The sequence below is a fragment of the Periophthalmus magnuspinnatus genome, chromosome 1 (genome assembly GCF_009829125.3).
Source record: "Periophthalmus magnuspinnatus isolate fPerMag1 chromosome 1, fPerMag1.2.pri, whole genome shotgun sequence".
Taxonomy (NCBI): domain Eukaryota; kingdom Metazoa; phylum Chordata; class Actinopteri; order Gobiiformes; family Gobiidae; genus Periophthalmus; species Periophthalmus magnuspinnatus.
Window position 1 is genome coordinate 34,491,610 of NC_047126.1, and position 13,973 is coordinate 34,505,582.

The following is a 13,973-nucleotide window of genomic DNA, read 5'->3' on the forward strand; positions in this document are numbered from 1 at the left end:
CAATCGTCTGCTGTGTACCTGTGTAATCACTCAGTCGTTCAGTTGTCTGCTGTGTACCTGTGTAATCCCTGTCGTTTGGTCGTCTGCTGTGTACGTTTGTAATCCCTCAGTCATCTGCTGTGTACCTGTGTAATACCTCAGTCGTCTGCTGTGTACCTGTGTAATGCGTCAGTCGTTCAGTCATCTGCTGTGTACCTGTGTAATCCCTCAATCATCCGCTATGTACCTGTACCTGTGTAATCCCTCAGTCGTCTGCTGTGCACCTGTGTAATCCCTCAGTTGTTTGTTGTGTACCTGTGTAATGCGTCAGTCGTTCAGTCGTCTGCTGCATACCTGTGTAAGCCCTCAGTCGTCTGCTGTGCACCTGTGTAACCCCTCAATTGTATATTATGTACCGGTGTAATGCCTCAGTCGCCTGCTGTGTACCTGTACCTGTGTAATCCCTCAGTCGTTTGGTCGTCTGCTGTGTACCTGTGTAATCACTCAGTCTTCTGCTGTATACCTGTGTAATCACTCAGTCATTCGGTCGTCTGCTGTGTACCTGTGTAATTCCTCAGTTGTCTGTTGTGTACCTGTGTAATTCCTCGGTCGTCTGCTGTGTACCTGTGTAATCCCTCAGTCATCTGCTGTGTACCTGTGTAATCAATTAGTCGTTCAATCGTCTGCTGTGTAATCCCTCAGTCGTCTGCTGTGTACCTGTGTAATCCCTCAGTAGTCTGCTGTGTACCTGTACCTGTGTCATCCATCAGTCTTTCAGTCATCTGCTGTGTACCTGTGTCATCACTCAGTCGTCAGCTGTGTACCTGTGTAATCAATTAGTCGTTCAGTCGTCTGCTGTGTACCTGTGTAATCAATTAGTCGTTCAGTCGTCTGCTGTGTACCCGTGTAATCAATTAGTCGTTCAGTCATCTGCTGTGTACCTGTGTAATCCCTCATAATACCTGTGTAATCCCTCAGTCGTCTGCTGTGTACCTGTGTAATGCGTCAGTCGTTCAGTCATCTGCTGTGTACCTGTGTAATCCCTCAGTCGTCAGCTGTGTACCTGTGTAATCAATTAGTCGTTCAGTCGTCTGCTGTGTACCTGTGTAATCAATTAGTCGTTCAGTCGTCTGCTGTGTACCTGTGTAATCAATTAGTCGTTCAGTCATCTGCTGTGTACCTGTGTAATCCCTCATAATACCTGTGTAATCCCTCAGTCGTCTGCTGTGTACCTGTGTAATGCGTCAGTCGTTCAGTCATCTGCTGTGTACCTGTGTAATCCCTCAGTTGTCTGCTGTGTACCTGTGTAATTCCTCAGTCGTTTGGTTGTCTGATGTGTACCTGTGTAATCACTCAGTTGTTCAGTCATCTGCTGTATACCCGTGTAATCCCTCTGTCATCTGCTGTGTACCTGTGTAACCCCTCAGTCGTCTGCTGTGTACCTGTGTAATCCCTCAGTGGTCTGCTGTGTACCTGTGTAATCCCTCATAGTACCTGTGTAATGCCTCAGTCGTTCAGTCATCTGTTGTGTACAGATAAGATTTAGGATTATTGTGCCAGTGGTGTAATGTAGTTTGAATATTATTTTATTATCAATATTTTCGTTTCTGTGTAGACTCTGCACACCTGACTGGGCAACAGGTGTGTAGGAGGAGAAGCACTTGGTTTATAAGGTTAAGGAAACTCCCGCTCAATGTCTCACTCTGGATTAAGGTTTTAGACCCCAATATACCCGCAACATTAAAAAGATGCGAAGCCTATTGGATTTTTACCTTTCAAACTCTTAAATAATTAACTATTGTTTAATGTAATGTATGACGTTGTAACGAAGAGTGCTAGTTGTTTGCCCTCCCTCTGAGCTATGAGGGAGATGCATGTGAACTTGTTGTGGTCATCATTTATGTCAAATTTATGGTATATAACTGCTATTTTTTTCGAATGATAATGATCTTTATGTTTTTCTAGCTATTATCCATGTATTTTAACTCACAATAGACTTTTGTACAGTGAATTATGCATGTTGCGGGTATATTGGGGTCTAATTGTAAATGGATGTCTTTTCACCATTGTGATTGATTTATTAAACTGAAAGGGGGTCACTTAAATTATATAAGGGGAGTGGAAGGGGCTGTCCTCATACCTGAGGAAGGTCGAAGGACCGAAACATTGTAAGAATAAAACTTAATCCAGAGTGAGACAGTGTGCGGGAGTTTCCTGAACCTTATCAATATTTTCTTCAACTATGTATTCTAGAGATGCACTGATATCGTCCTCAAAATATCGGTTCAGTCAATTTCCTGGGTGGACATACAAACTGATGTAATGAGACTATTTGCTGACTGTATTCTGCTCAAAATACAATGGTCCCTTGCTATATCGCTGTTCATCTTTTGCGATCTTGCGATGGGATGCTCCAAACACAATGTCGTTGTTCCTCTGTGACAATGACTACAAATAAATTGAATTGAATTGAATCTTGCTGTTTTGTGGATTTTTTTCTTTTTGCATACTTTTTTTTTTTTTTTTTTTTACAGCGTATGAATGCACATTGTGTTCTGCATCCTGATTGGCTAAGGGACTGTAGGCCATTGTCAGTCAGGGGTTTTACAGCTTTAAAATATATATAATAATTGTAAAAAATAAAGCTGACTACTTCGCAGATTTCGCCTCTTGTGGACTATTTTTAGAACGTAAACCCGCGATAAACAAGGGACCACTGTAGTGTTCTGTAGTTACTTACACTTATTAAAAAACAGCTACATAACACAATAGGATCAGATTTGTCTGATTTTATTTTAGTTTAAAGGAAACAAATGCTGTTTTCAGTCTCTAGTATCGAACTCAGTATTGGAAACATTCTGCTAATATATTGTACTGCAGAATATGTTATTCTGACAGACCTTCAAGTTTTCTTCATCTTTTAGAATGTCTTTTAAGGCAATAGTATGTTTGTATTCTTCCAGAAGACGTAATAATAATGTCCAGTGCTGTTCTACACATACTCCGCATCAGTATCTGTGTGTGTTTGTTTATGAGTGTGTCAGTCCCAGCATCCAACCATAGCCTCACATTGATCTGAGTATGTCTCTGATCTGGCCCCTCGTCCACCTTTAGCCCCATAAGATAAAACACATGTGAAAACTGTTGCCAAATGAGCCAAAGTGCAGGTCAGATTGGGCCAGATACGAGCGAAGTTCTCATGTTTCTGAGTTTACTCATTAAAACGACAGGAAGGAGTCCAGTCCAGGTCTTATACAGAAACCATAAAATTTCATGTTGTATATGGCTCTAGTTCAAAACTCATTTTATTTTTAAAGTCCAGTATGCCACTTTTTTTGCTGGACTCTGGATGCTGATGTCCATAGAGAAATTATTGCTTTCTTTGGAATGTTTTTATAGATCATAAATACCTTAAAAACATGCATCATCCTGTAAGTCTTGACCTGTAACTTGGCCTGGTGGTGGCAGTACCTTTTCTCCATGGAGATAGATACGTTTAATGCCTTACAAAATATATAAAACAAAATATCGGCCTGTGCTAGGGCCAATAGCCGATACGCTAAAAAGTATATCAACCAGGTTTGTCCCTAATAAGCACAAATCTGAGTTTCAGATTCAGTTACATTCAGCTAGTGTCACAGACAGTAACCAGTTGTTCTGCTTTCAGCATTATTTTTCATATTCCATATCATAACTGCCCTGAGGTAATATAGAATCATATGAGAGTAGAAATGGTACAAACAAGTCCCCATGACCTTTTGAAGTAATTATACTGAAATAACTGCTGTGTGCTAGAGTCTTTGGCAGTTTGTGTGTCCCCTGTAAGTAATCAGCTCCTTGCAGTGTGCAGTGGTGTGGCTGAGTTACTGCAGGGACCACAACGAAAGAACGTTACATGTGTCTGCAGCCCCAGAGATAAAGACGAGCCACAAGGAGACGATTCAGATACTAAACTGGACAAGGAATGTGAAATGGGTCATGCTGGGGCCATACACTGTATATATAAATGAGGTAGCTAACCTGCTAGCCACAGCATTTCAAATATGAAGTGGTCATGGACGCATTTCATCGGCTCCAATTCACTTTCTATTGAAAAACTGTGTCCCCTCTCTCTGTAACTGCTGCTGTCATACTCGCCATTTTGGTCTTAAAATGTTCGTATTAACCCACTCTACATGATCTTGGGGTTTTGATTTCACTATTATGTCTTTAAATCAAGATATGAACATTAATTAGATAATAACAGACGAATCAGGTGCCTTCTTTCCACAAGATCACTCCTGCTAGTGTTAGCAACAGGTTTGATTGACAGCGTTGCTAAGCGCCCGCTCTGTGTAAACCATGGAGCCTATGGGATAATGTTTTAAAGTTGAGACTGCACATTTTTAAACATTTCTGGAAGCATTATCATTTGACAGTAGACTAGAATCACATTTCAGAATGCGCTTGCAGAGGTCAAAACTGCAGGGTTAGGTTTACATATTAACCAGTGTCTGTGTACACTGGGGTGTGTGTGTGTGTGTGTGTGTGTGAATGTGTGAGTGGTTCCTTGATGTAAAGTCCTTTGAGCCTTGAAGGTTTAAAAGCGCTGTATAAGACCATTGGTATCAGTATTGGCCACAGCGAAAGGACAAATATCGGTATCGGCTCATCCCTAAAGAGAGCAGCTGTACACATGAGTTGCCAGTTTTCTTTGTTTCTATTGGAAGTGTCTGGTCCAAGTCAGGAAGACCGTCTGTGATGAGCAGTCCAGCTGTATCCTCGTTTATGTCACCCCCCCCCCCCCATACACGTATGCACACACACGCACACACACGTACACACCATCTCCACACACATGTACACACCATCTCCGCACGAACACGTGTACACACACCTTATCCATACACCCACACAAACTATTTCTCCTGCGGGACGTCCCACAGGAGCTCGGTCAGCACTTTCACCTCACCTTTCAGGCCCACACCGCCTGTGCGGAAGAGAAGAAGATATTTCTTGTTCTCACATCAAACTGTTATGGGCAAGTTCATAGATAAACAGAGGTTGAGGCATAATATTAAGAGTCAGGCCTTAAATCAGACCTGTTCTTCAAACTGTTCTGCTCAGATTTTTATCCATGTTCTAGTCGTTTCTTCTCATTGAGCCGCTGAAGTTGTATTTGGAGTGATTCGTATTTGAGTAATCTTTAATCTTTTATTTTCAAGATGCCATTTTGCTGATCAATCCCTGTTTCCTTCTCCACCAGTACATGCCCACTGTGATGTAAATGCCCACTTTGATGTACTCACCCACTGCGATGTACTCGCCCACTGTGACGTACATGACCACTGTGACGTACGCATTTCCTTCTCCAGTTTTATTTTCTTAATCGGTGATACTCGTAGGATTCGGCAGCATTGTGTAGTCATTTTGGTACAAATGAAAAAAAATCAGCCATAGGGGGCACCGACAGCATGCTTTGTTGTGATGACTTTTACAGTGGCAGCTCCTATTGGACACTGCAGTTTTCTGAAGAGGAAGTCAGCTGACTTGTTTCTTTTATTAAGTTGTCTTAGATTAATATTGCAATTTAAAATGTGCAAATTATAACATAATGTTCTATGAGTGTCAGAGAGTATAACTATAGAGACACAAGCACAATAGGACTCGTTTAAACTGGAGAGGATAACTTCTATCTAATCTGTGCAGCTCTTGGGGAGTCATGTGACACATTGAGACCCTGTCGCTGTCAGGAGGCATGGTTGTGAATAGAGCCGCTGTTTTCCCATGACGACATCATCATTTTTCCTCTGAGGGCCTCAACATGGCGGCTCACGAGACACACACCTCTGAACTGAAGTGGGAGGAGTCGTTACATTTCATTCATATCGCCTTATAGTTCACCACTCTTGTGTGGGACCAGATTTATAAGAAGTTGGCACTTCAAATCCCGCTCTTGATGTAAACCTGACCCACAGGTTGGCGATGCGGTGCGATACCAGCTCCTGCAGATGAATGCTGATGTTGTGTCCTTGGTGTCCATTCATACACCGGTGTCTGTGTACACTGCTATATTAATGTGTGTGTGTGTGAGTGGGTGCATGGTTCCTTGATGTAAAGCGCCTTTGAGTGTCTTTAAGGTGGAAAAGCATTTAAAGTTAACCTGACATAAGCAGGCAGATAAAAAAAAATAGATTGCAGTAAATGTAATTACTTTTTCATTATGGTGATCTAACTGTGTTTGTCTTTCGTCTTCTAGCAAAAGTTAAAATACTCCATTTCAATTTCCAAAGAAGGGGGTAAACTGGATTCAGACTAAATCAGTCTTTAATGTCAGAGTTTGTATAAGTCTTAACCTCACAGATGATGCTGCTTCAAAATGCTACAGATGGGTTTATGTTCTTCTAAATATTTTTGTCTTTTTTTCTCCACAGATCGAGAGGATCAGTCCATACTTTGCACGTAAGTTGCAGACTCCCCATCTACTTATTACAAAAACTGTAATTATAAATGCAAAAAGTTCATGTTTATAGAGTAAAGACATTTCATTCACCAACTAAAATCAGTGATGGAAGGTAACGAAGTAAAGTTCAGTAGAATTTTCAGGCATCTTTACTTTACTGAAGTACATTTTACAGTGGATACTTTTTACTTTTATTTTAGTACATTTGAGAGCAGTATCTGTACTTTCTACTCCACGACAGTTTTGAACTGGATTGAAAAGTAAAAAGTACTTTTCATATGATTTGAGGGGTTATTTTTACCATTTTTGTGGTAACATCCTGACTAAAGTTTTTGAGTTCAAATTTCAGCTTTGAGCAAAAAAAAAAAAAAAAAAAAATACACAAAATTCATGCGAAAAGTTTTCTTTCTGTTGATCTAAATATGTCTAATTTTGAATCAATATCACCGCATTTATAATTTAACAAATGAGCATTTGTGTGAAATACTTTTACTTTATACTTTTAAGACACATTTTTTTAACAGGTACTTTAATACTAAAGTAGATTTTGTCACATGATACTTTTGCTTGAGTAACTTTTTACCTCTGTAACTGTATTTTTACTTAAGTAACAAAATGGAGTACTTCATCCACCACCACAGACTGTATAAAGAAGTGACTGTGACGTTACCCACAGCGTTCGGCTCCAGTCAAATGAAGCTTATCGAGGCTAGCAGTTATATGAGCCAATTTGCAGTAGAGTTCTGAACCCAAGTATCATAGTTACCAAAGAGCGAATCAGGAACAAGGCTGTTAGGTAACTCCTTGTCGTAACGGCCGGGTTTGGACCCAAGGTGCAGACCAGAGCGAGTTTAAACAGTGTTTATTTACAGGGGAGTGAAAATACAGTCTTTAAACAGTTCACAAAAGCAGGTACAGGAACCGGGGAGCGGGAGACGGATCAGGCAGGTGCGGTGCAGGGAGGACGAGCAGAACAGGACCAGGACGAGGACCAGGACGGGCACAGTACCAGGACAGACAGGACAGGCGGAGACCAGAGCGGAGAGCAGGCGACAGCCAGGGAGCAGGACAAGACGGAGGACGAGACGAGCAGGAGACGACACCAGGGCAGGAACGCAGGAGCTGGAGCTGGGCGAGCAGAGGCAGGAGTCTGGAGGATAGCAAAATCCAAATGAGCGCATGCAAAAGGCAACAAGAAACAAACAAGCTAGAGGCATTCACGTTGTACACGCGGACGGTCTGGCGCCGAGTGTAGTCTGCTCAGCTCTCAAATACTCAGCAGCAGGTGGTGCTGATTGCAGATGCGCTCCAGGTGCGCACGGGAGAAGTCAGGCACTCCGCCCAGCTCCAGACACACAGGTAGGGGGAGAGAGCACGGGAGGACAGGACAAACCGGCGTTATGACACTCCTCTTCCCACACGCACCGGCGGTTTAGCAGAGCGCAGGCATCTAGCAATGCTGTCAATCAAATCTTTTGCTAACACAAGTGGGAGTGACCTTGGGGAAAGAAGGCAGCTGATTTGTCTGTTACTCATGTTCAAATCTTGATTTACAAACACAATAGTAAACTAAAAACCCCAGGATCATGTAGAGCGGGTTAATACGAACATTTAAGAGCAAAATGAGGAGTCTGACAGCAGCAGTTACAGAGAGAGGGCACACAGTTTTTCAATGTAAAGTGAATTGGAGCCAGAGTTGATGGAGATGAAAGTGTGCCCATGATCACTTCCTATTTGGAACGCGGTGGCTAGCAGGTTAGCTATGTCCATTTATATATACAGTCTATGTCCACCAATGCCTAAAATAAACAGTCCAGAGCTCTGATATGTCCTCTCTGTGCACATACTTACGTATTTGCTTAGTTGCAAACTTATCTATCATAATGTTGCGTATAACAAAATGGAAGAGATGACAGCTTTTGTAAATAACTGAACAAGGTTGGTTTGTATCTTGTTGGGAAAAGTGGGTTGAATCTACAAACCTAAAAAGGTGAGATGTTATATTGAGAATGTAACTAAATACTTAATAGAAATAATTATACAAAAGCATTTCATTTATGTTCTAATGGTAAACCACTCCTTTTTGAGCTTAAATAAGAAAAACATATGTGACTGGATATATGTATACTGACTTCTTGTGTTCATTAATCTGCTCGAAATAAATACAAAAATAAATGAATGTCACTCCCTTTTCTTTCATTTGTATTCTGTTTTCTATGTTGAAATGATAGGAATGTTTACTAAGAAGGGGAAACACTATTACCCATCATTGTAAAATCTTAAAACTCACAAATAAACAATCAAAACAAAAAATAGCAACAGTTTTAGTATGAGGCTGATGCACTTTCTTTGTGTGAAAGTGTGAAGTTTTCAGTGCATGCCTAGTTTATTCAAATTAGAACCTTCTGTTAAACCTCGGTCGTGGTTAGGATCTAAACTTCGTCTGGTCTGGGCATCTTTGTTTGCCTGTCACAGTGAAACTAAGATGATACGTGAGACAAAGTGAATGGAAATTCAGAACTAGAGGAAAAGTAGTGTGGTCGCATCCCTTTGTCTAGAGCAGGGGTGGGCAAACTTTTTGACACACAGGCCACAATGGGTTCTAAAATTTGACAGAGTGACCGGGCCAGGATATACTCTGCCTGGCCAAAAAAAAAGGTCACACACTAATATTTCACTGGACCGCCTTTAGCTTTGATTATGGCACACATTCAATGTGGCATTGTTTGATAAGCTTCTGCAATATCACAATATTTATTTCCATCCAGTGTTCCGTTAATTTTTCACCAAGATCTTGCATTAATGATGGTAGAGTCTGACCGCTGCACAAAGCCTTCTCCAGCACATCCCAGAGATTCTCAATGGGGTTAAGGTCTGGACTCTGTGGTGGCCAATCCATGTGTGAAAATGATGTCTCATGCTCCTTGAACCACTCTCACAATTTGAGCCCAATGAATCCTGGGATTGTCATCTTGGAATATTACGGTAGTCAGCTGACCTCATTCTTTGAGCACATACTGTTGCTGAACCTAAACCAATATGAAGTGTACTATCAATAAAAACCTGTTGCTAACACTAGCAGGAGCGACCTCGGCAAAAGAAGGTGCCTGATTTGTTGTTTGTTGTCTGTATCTTGATTTACGGACACAATAGTGAAATAAAAACCCCAGGATGATGTAGAGCGGGTTAATACAAACACAATTTTTCAGTGTAAATTGAATTGGTGCCAGAGTCGATGGAGCTGGAAGTGCGCTCATGGTCACTTCCTATTTGGAACGCGACAGCTAGCAGGTTAGCTATGCCCATTTATATATACAGCCTATGGGTGACGACACACTCCCTCAGTCCTCTTTTTTATATACAGTCTGTGGTCTGAGCCATGGTTTTACTCATAACTTCTAAATGTCATATTATGTCAGTGGTTGTTAGTGTGTGGTTGTGATGTGGGATCTTGTTTTCTATTTCAGGGGTGAATCCGGCGCAGGCAAAACAGAAAACACCAAAAAAGTCATTCAGTACCTGGCCTACGTGGCCTCGTCACACAAGGGACGCAAAGACCACAACATTCCAGTGAGTGCTCCTGTAAAACTACACTGGGACGATGTTTATATCATGACAGTGTGCAATCTGCCACCTGCTTTATTTATCTGTTGAGACCCAAGTTAAAGCTGCACTATGATACTTTTTTGATACAGGACACGCTCCATGGAGATGTTGTTGCTTTGCCTAGAATGTTCCACAGTTTGACTATGGATGCATGATCCAGCTTGTTCAGTTCTGATACCAATAACAACACTTTGGCTGTAAGTTGCTACCGATACCTGATAGTCACCGATACCAGTGTCGGGGCTGGAAATTTATTTTTATTTTTCTTATGGATTGCACTTTATGGGATGCTCCAAACACAATTTCGTTGTTCTTTTTGTGACAATGACTACAATAAACTGAATTTGAATTTGAAATATTTACACAGGAAATCCAATAGTGTTATGTAAATATAATGTATTCTTCAGATCACTACAGAGTGGCATTGTGACACATTTTAGGTAGAGATACTTCGCCGATATTTGCACTTTTTAGCGTATGGGCTATCTGCTTTAAATCTCTAGCACAGGCTGATATTTTATTTCGATCAACCTGCTGCCTAAAGAGTCCACATAAAGCCTTATTTGAGCATTTTACTATGAAGAGGACACTGCACAAAATGCCACTACACTACTCTCAAACATTTGTAGTAAATCAGGGTTTTGGATGAGTTTCTACTGAATTCAAATTATATAATTTGGGAAATGTTACCTAAATCAACCCTACACTTTTCCGAATTCTGGCATTGGTCAGGAAAAGAAACTTATCAATCAATCTCTCTCATTACATCCATTTAGAGATCTAACGAGAATATCGGCAGAAATGATATCATGGAACCAACATCCGATCCAATATTTTTCCAGTATCTACGTCAATTTTCAGCACCAGGATCGATATCGACGTATCCTCACATATAACAGTAAACTTCTCTATCTCCATGGAGACAAACTAGTACATGGACAATAGATGAGGTTAATGCCCACTGTGAAACATTCTAGGCAAATCAACAGCTACTCCATGGTGACAGCAGCAACATTTGAAGTTTAGAAATAGGCCTTTTTTCAAAAAAAAAAAAAAAAGTGAAGTGATGTCTCATGGCTTTGTGCACAAAATCTAACTTTTACGTTTGTTTCTGACATACAGCCAGAATCACCTAAACAAGTGAAACAGGCAAGTCTCCGCACAGTCCTCATCAATGCAAGCATGTTATTCTGACTCCATGTTCTTATATCAGGTCATTTTTAAAACAACTCTATTTCACTCTTTCTTGTCAGGCACAAAATTCTGTTGTAAGTAATTTCAGATCTTACCTGACTGACTCAGACCATGTGCTGCATTACTTTATCTGTTTGCTGTTGTTGTCCTTCACCTACACTAGAGATGCACCGATCCGGCTCGCTCAGCTCCGATACCGATTTCGATACTACATATTTCGATACTAGAGCAAAGACCGAAAATGGCTCTTGGCTTTAAATGTCCAGCATGAGCTGATATATTGTTTTAGTTGACCACCTGACTAATGGAGTGACCCTTAGCTTAAGTTGAACATTTTAACATGAAGATTGTACTGTCTAAACTATTCTCTGACGGGTTGGCAGTGAAATGAGGTCGTGAATAAGTTTCTTGCCATTTCAAATCGTATAACTTGTGTAGAAATGATCAAAACCACCCCTGTCACCAACCCTGTGCCCGCAGGCACCATGTCGCCCCCAAGCCCCACATGAGTCGCCCGCAGACCGGTTCTGAAAAATAGCACAACTCACTAATGAGCTGCGTCTAAAATTTTATTTTATTCTGTTACTATATTTTTTTTTATCACCCTTGCGTTTATATAGATTTAAAAATGACAATATCTTAAACATATGTTCATTGTACGTGAAGTTTAGATAAGTTAAGGTGAACTTTGACCTACTCACTTCAAAGGTCAGTATTGTGCGCGTGACAAAACCAGTGCTCCGCTCACGAGCGGTGAGAGGATGCGCTGAAAGCAGTTTCTTACTCCAAAACATGGTAGAAAATAAAGAGATCACTTTCACAACGATTTAAGACTGTAAAAGAAACCTGCACATATCGCATTTGTGGAGTGACTGTGGTGACGGCAAAGCGGCACAATGTGGAGGGACACTTCACCACGTCTCACAAAACTCCACACTAACGACCCACGGGGGCGCACACTATGGGCAGAACAAGCCCAGAGCTAAACGCAGCTTTGGGTAAACAACAGGCCTTTTTCACGACACCGGTGAAAAAGTCACACAACGCAACCGAGATTTATTTAAAAATATGTAAGCTTATTTTTCTTTAACATTACATAATTGATAACTTTATGAAACATGGTGCAATGTATATTATTTATGTTTTGTTAAAAAGGTTTGTCAATGGATAGTGAAAATGGGACACTTTTCCTATGAGACTAACTAAAGGCAAACTGAGAAAATTTGTTATTTCAGAAGAGCATCTCAAACTGGTAGCCCTTCGTATGACTCAGTGCCCATAAAGTAGCTCTCAGGTTAAAAAAGGTTGGTGACCCCTGCTCTAGTTTCTAAATAATCGGTACCAGCGTCGACCATGAACAAACCCCATATCGGCCGATCTCTAGTTTACACGTCCAGCCAGGATATTGACTGAACCGACATTTGCAAGCCGATATCCAACCCAGCAAATATTTCAGTATCATTGTCAATATCGGATACCATGGTACCGGTGCATCCCTAAAGAACACATAACATAAGCATGTGCGTGTGTTTTAGTGTAAAGGGTCAGTTTCGTGTCTCCATGTGCTTTTGTTTTGGGTTTAGGTTTAGCTCGTAGTGACCACGCCTGTATTAATGTATGTTTTACATTCACAAACATTTTCTAATCTACATATACAACCTTATCTTTAAATAGTAAACTTAAGCTTTTAATATTATCCTAAAATCCACACAGTGTGTTTTGTGATAACGTTTGAATGTCTCCGTGTCTACAGAGTGGAGCCCTGTTTTATGTGAGTAGTTTATAGTTTCTACCTTTTAACCCACAGCACAGAGGGGCCTTTCTTCTGGCTGCTGCTGCTTTCAAAAACTAATAATTTGCCCTGCTTTCGATCTGATAATTAACATAATATATTAATAATGTATAACTTTTTCTTTTATACTTTAAAGGTCCTATATTATGCAAACTGACTCTTGTGAGGCTTAAGCCATGTTATTATGTTATTAGCGTGTCAAAAACATACCTGGATTTGTGATGAACTGGTAGTTTTCAAGTTAACAGCTTTTACCTTCAGTAGAGATGGCCAGTTCCAAGGCTGAAATCATCCAAGTGATTCTTGAGAAGGTTTATGGAGTTTAAAAACACAGTGGAGCACTTCTTGTATTGATATCACAAGGTAGAACAGAGTGTTTTCTGTTCTACCTCTAAATATGCAGGGTTTGTGTGTTGAATGAAACAAAACACAACTCCAGGTCTGTTTGTGATGAGGAAACAACATTATACATAAAATATGTCAGAAATTAGAGTAATATGGGCCCTTAAAACTACTTGGCATGAACTATGACTTATACTTTGAGTTACAGTAATAACACTGATATAATGTTGTGCCAATGTGACCTAACAAATCTTCTTTATTTATAGAGCCATATATTAATATCTGTAAAGTAACTATATCTGCTGCTTATAACTAGATGTTGAAACGACATTAACCCAAAGCTGTGTAAATCTGTGTAAATAAGTCTCTCTTCTAAACTTTTAAATTAGTGTTTGATGCTTATATATTTTCTGTTTCTTATTTTCTCTTATCTTTATTTTTTAGTAAAGGGACAGCACATGTTAATGTCAATCAATCTACATGACAGGGAAAAGAACAGCAAGAATCACACATACTATACACACAACACACTCACTATAGCATAGTTATAGCGGCCAATTCGGAGCCGACCAAAGAGCCAATCCAGAGTGAGGCTGTTGATGGTAAAGCCCCTTCGCA

At 40.5% G+C, this 13,973-nt stretch overlaps 1 protein-coding gene across 1 annotated transcript in view; it reads left to right on the top strand.

The window, feature by feature from the left end:
* Positions 1–13,973, top strand: part of LOC117392904 (myosin-10-like) — a 79,721-nt gene that overhangs the window by 23,877 nt on the left and 41,871 nt on the right. The window contains exons 4-7 of the mRNA XM_055224654.1: positions 6,393–6,420; positions 9,889–9,991; positions 11,150–11,191; positions 12,975–12,992. Coding sequence (XP_055080629.1) covers positions 6,393–6,420; positions 9,889–9,991; positions 11,150–11,191; positions 12,975–12,992 — 191 coding nt within the window. The remainder of the gene's footprint in view (positions 1–6,392; positions 6,421–9,888; positions 9,992–11,149; positions 11,192–12,974; positions 12,993–13,973) is intronic.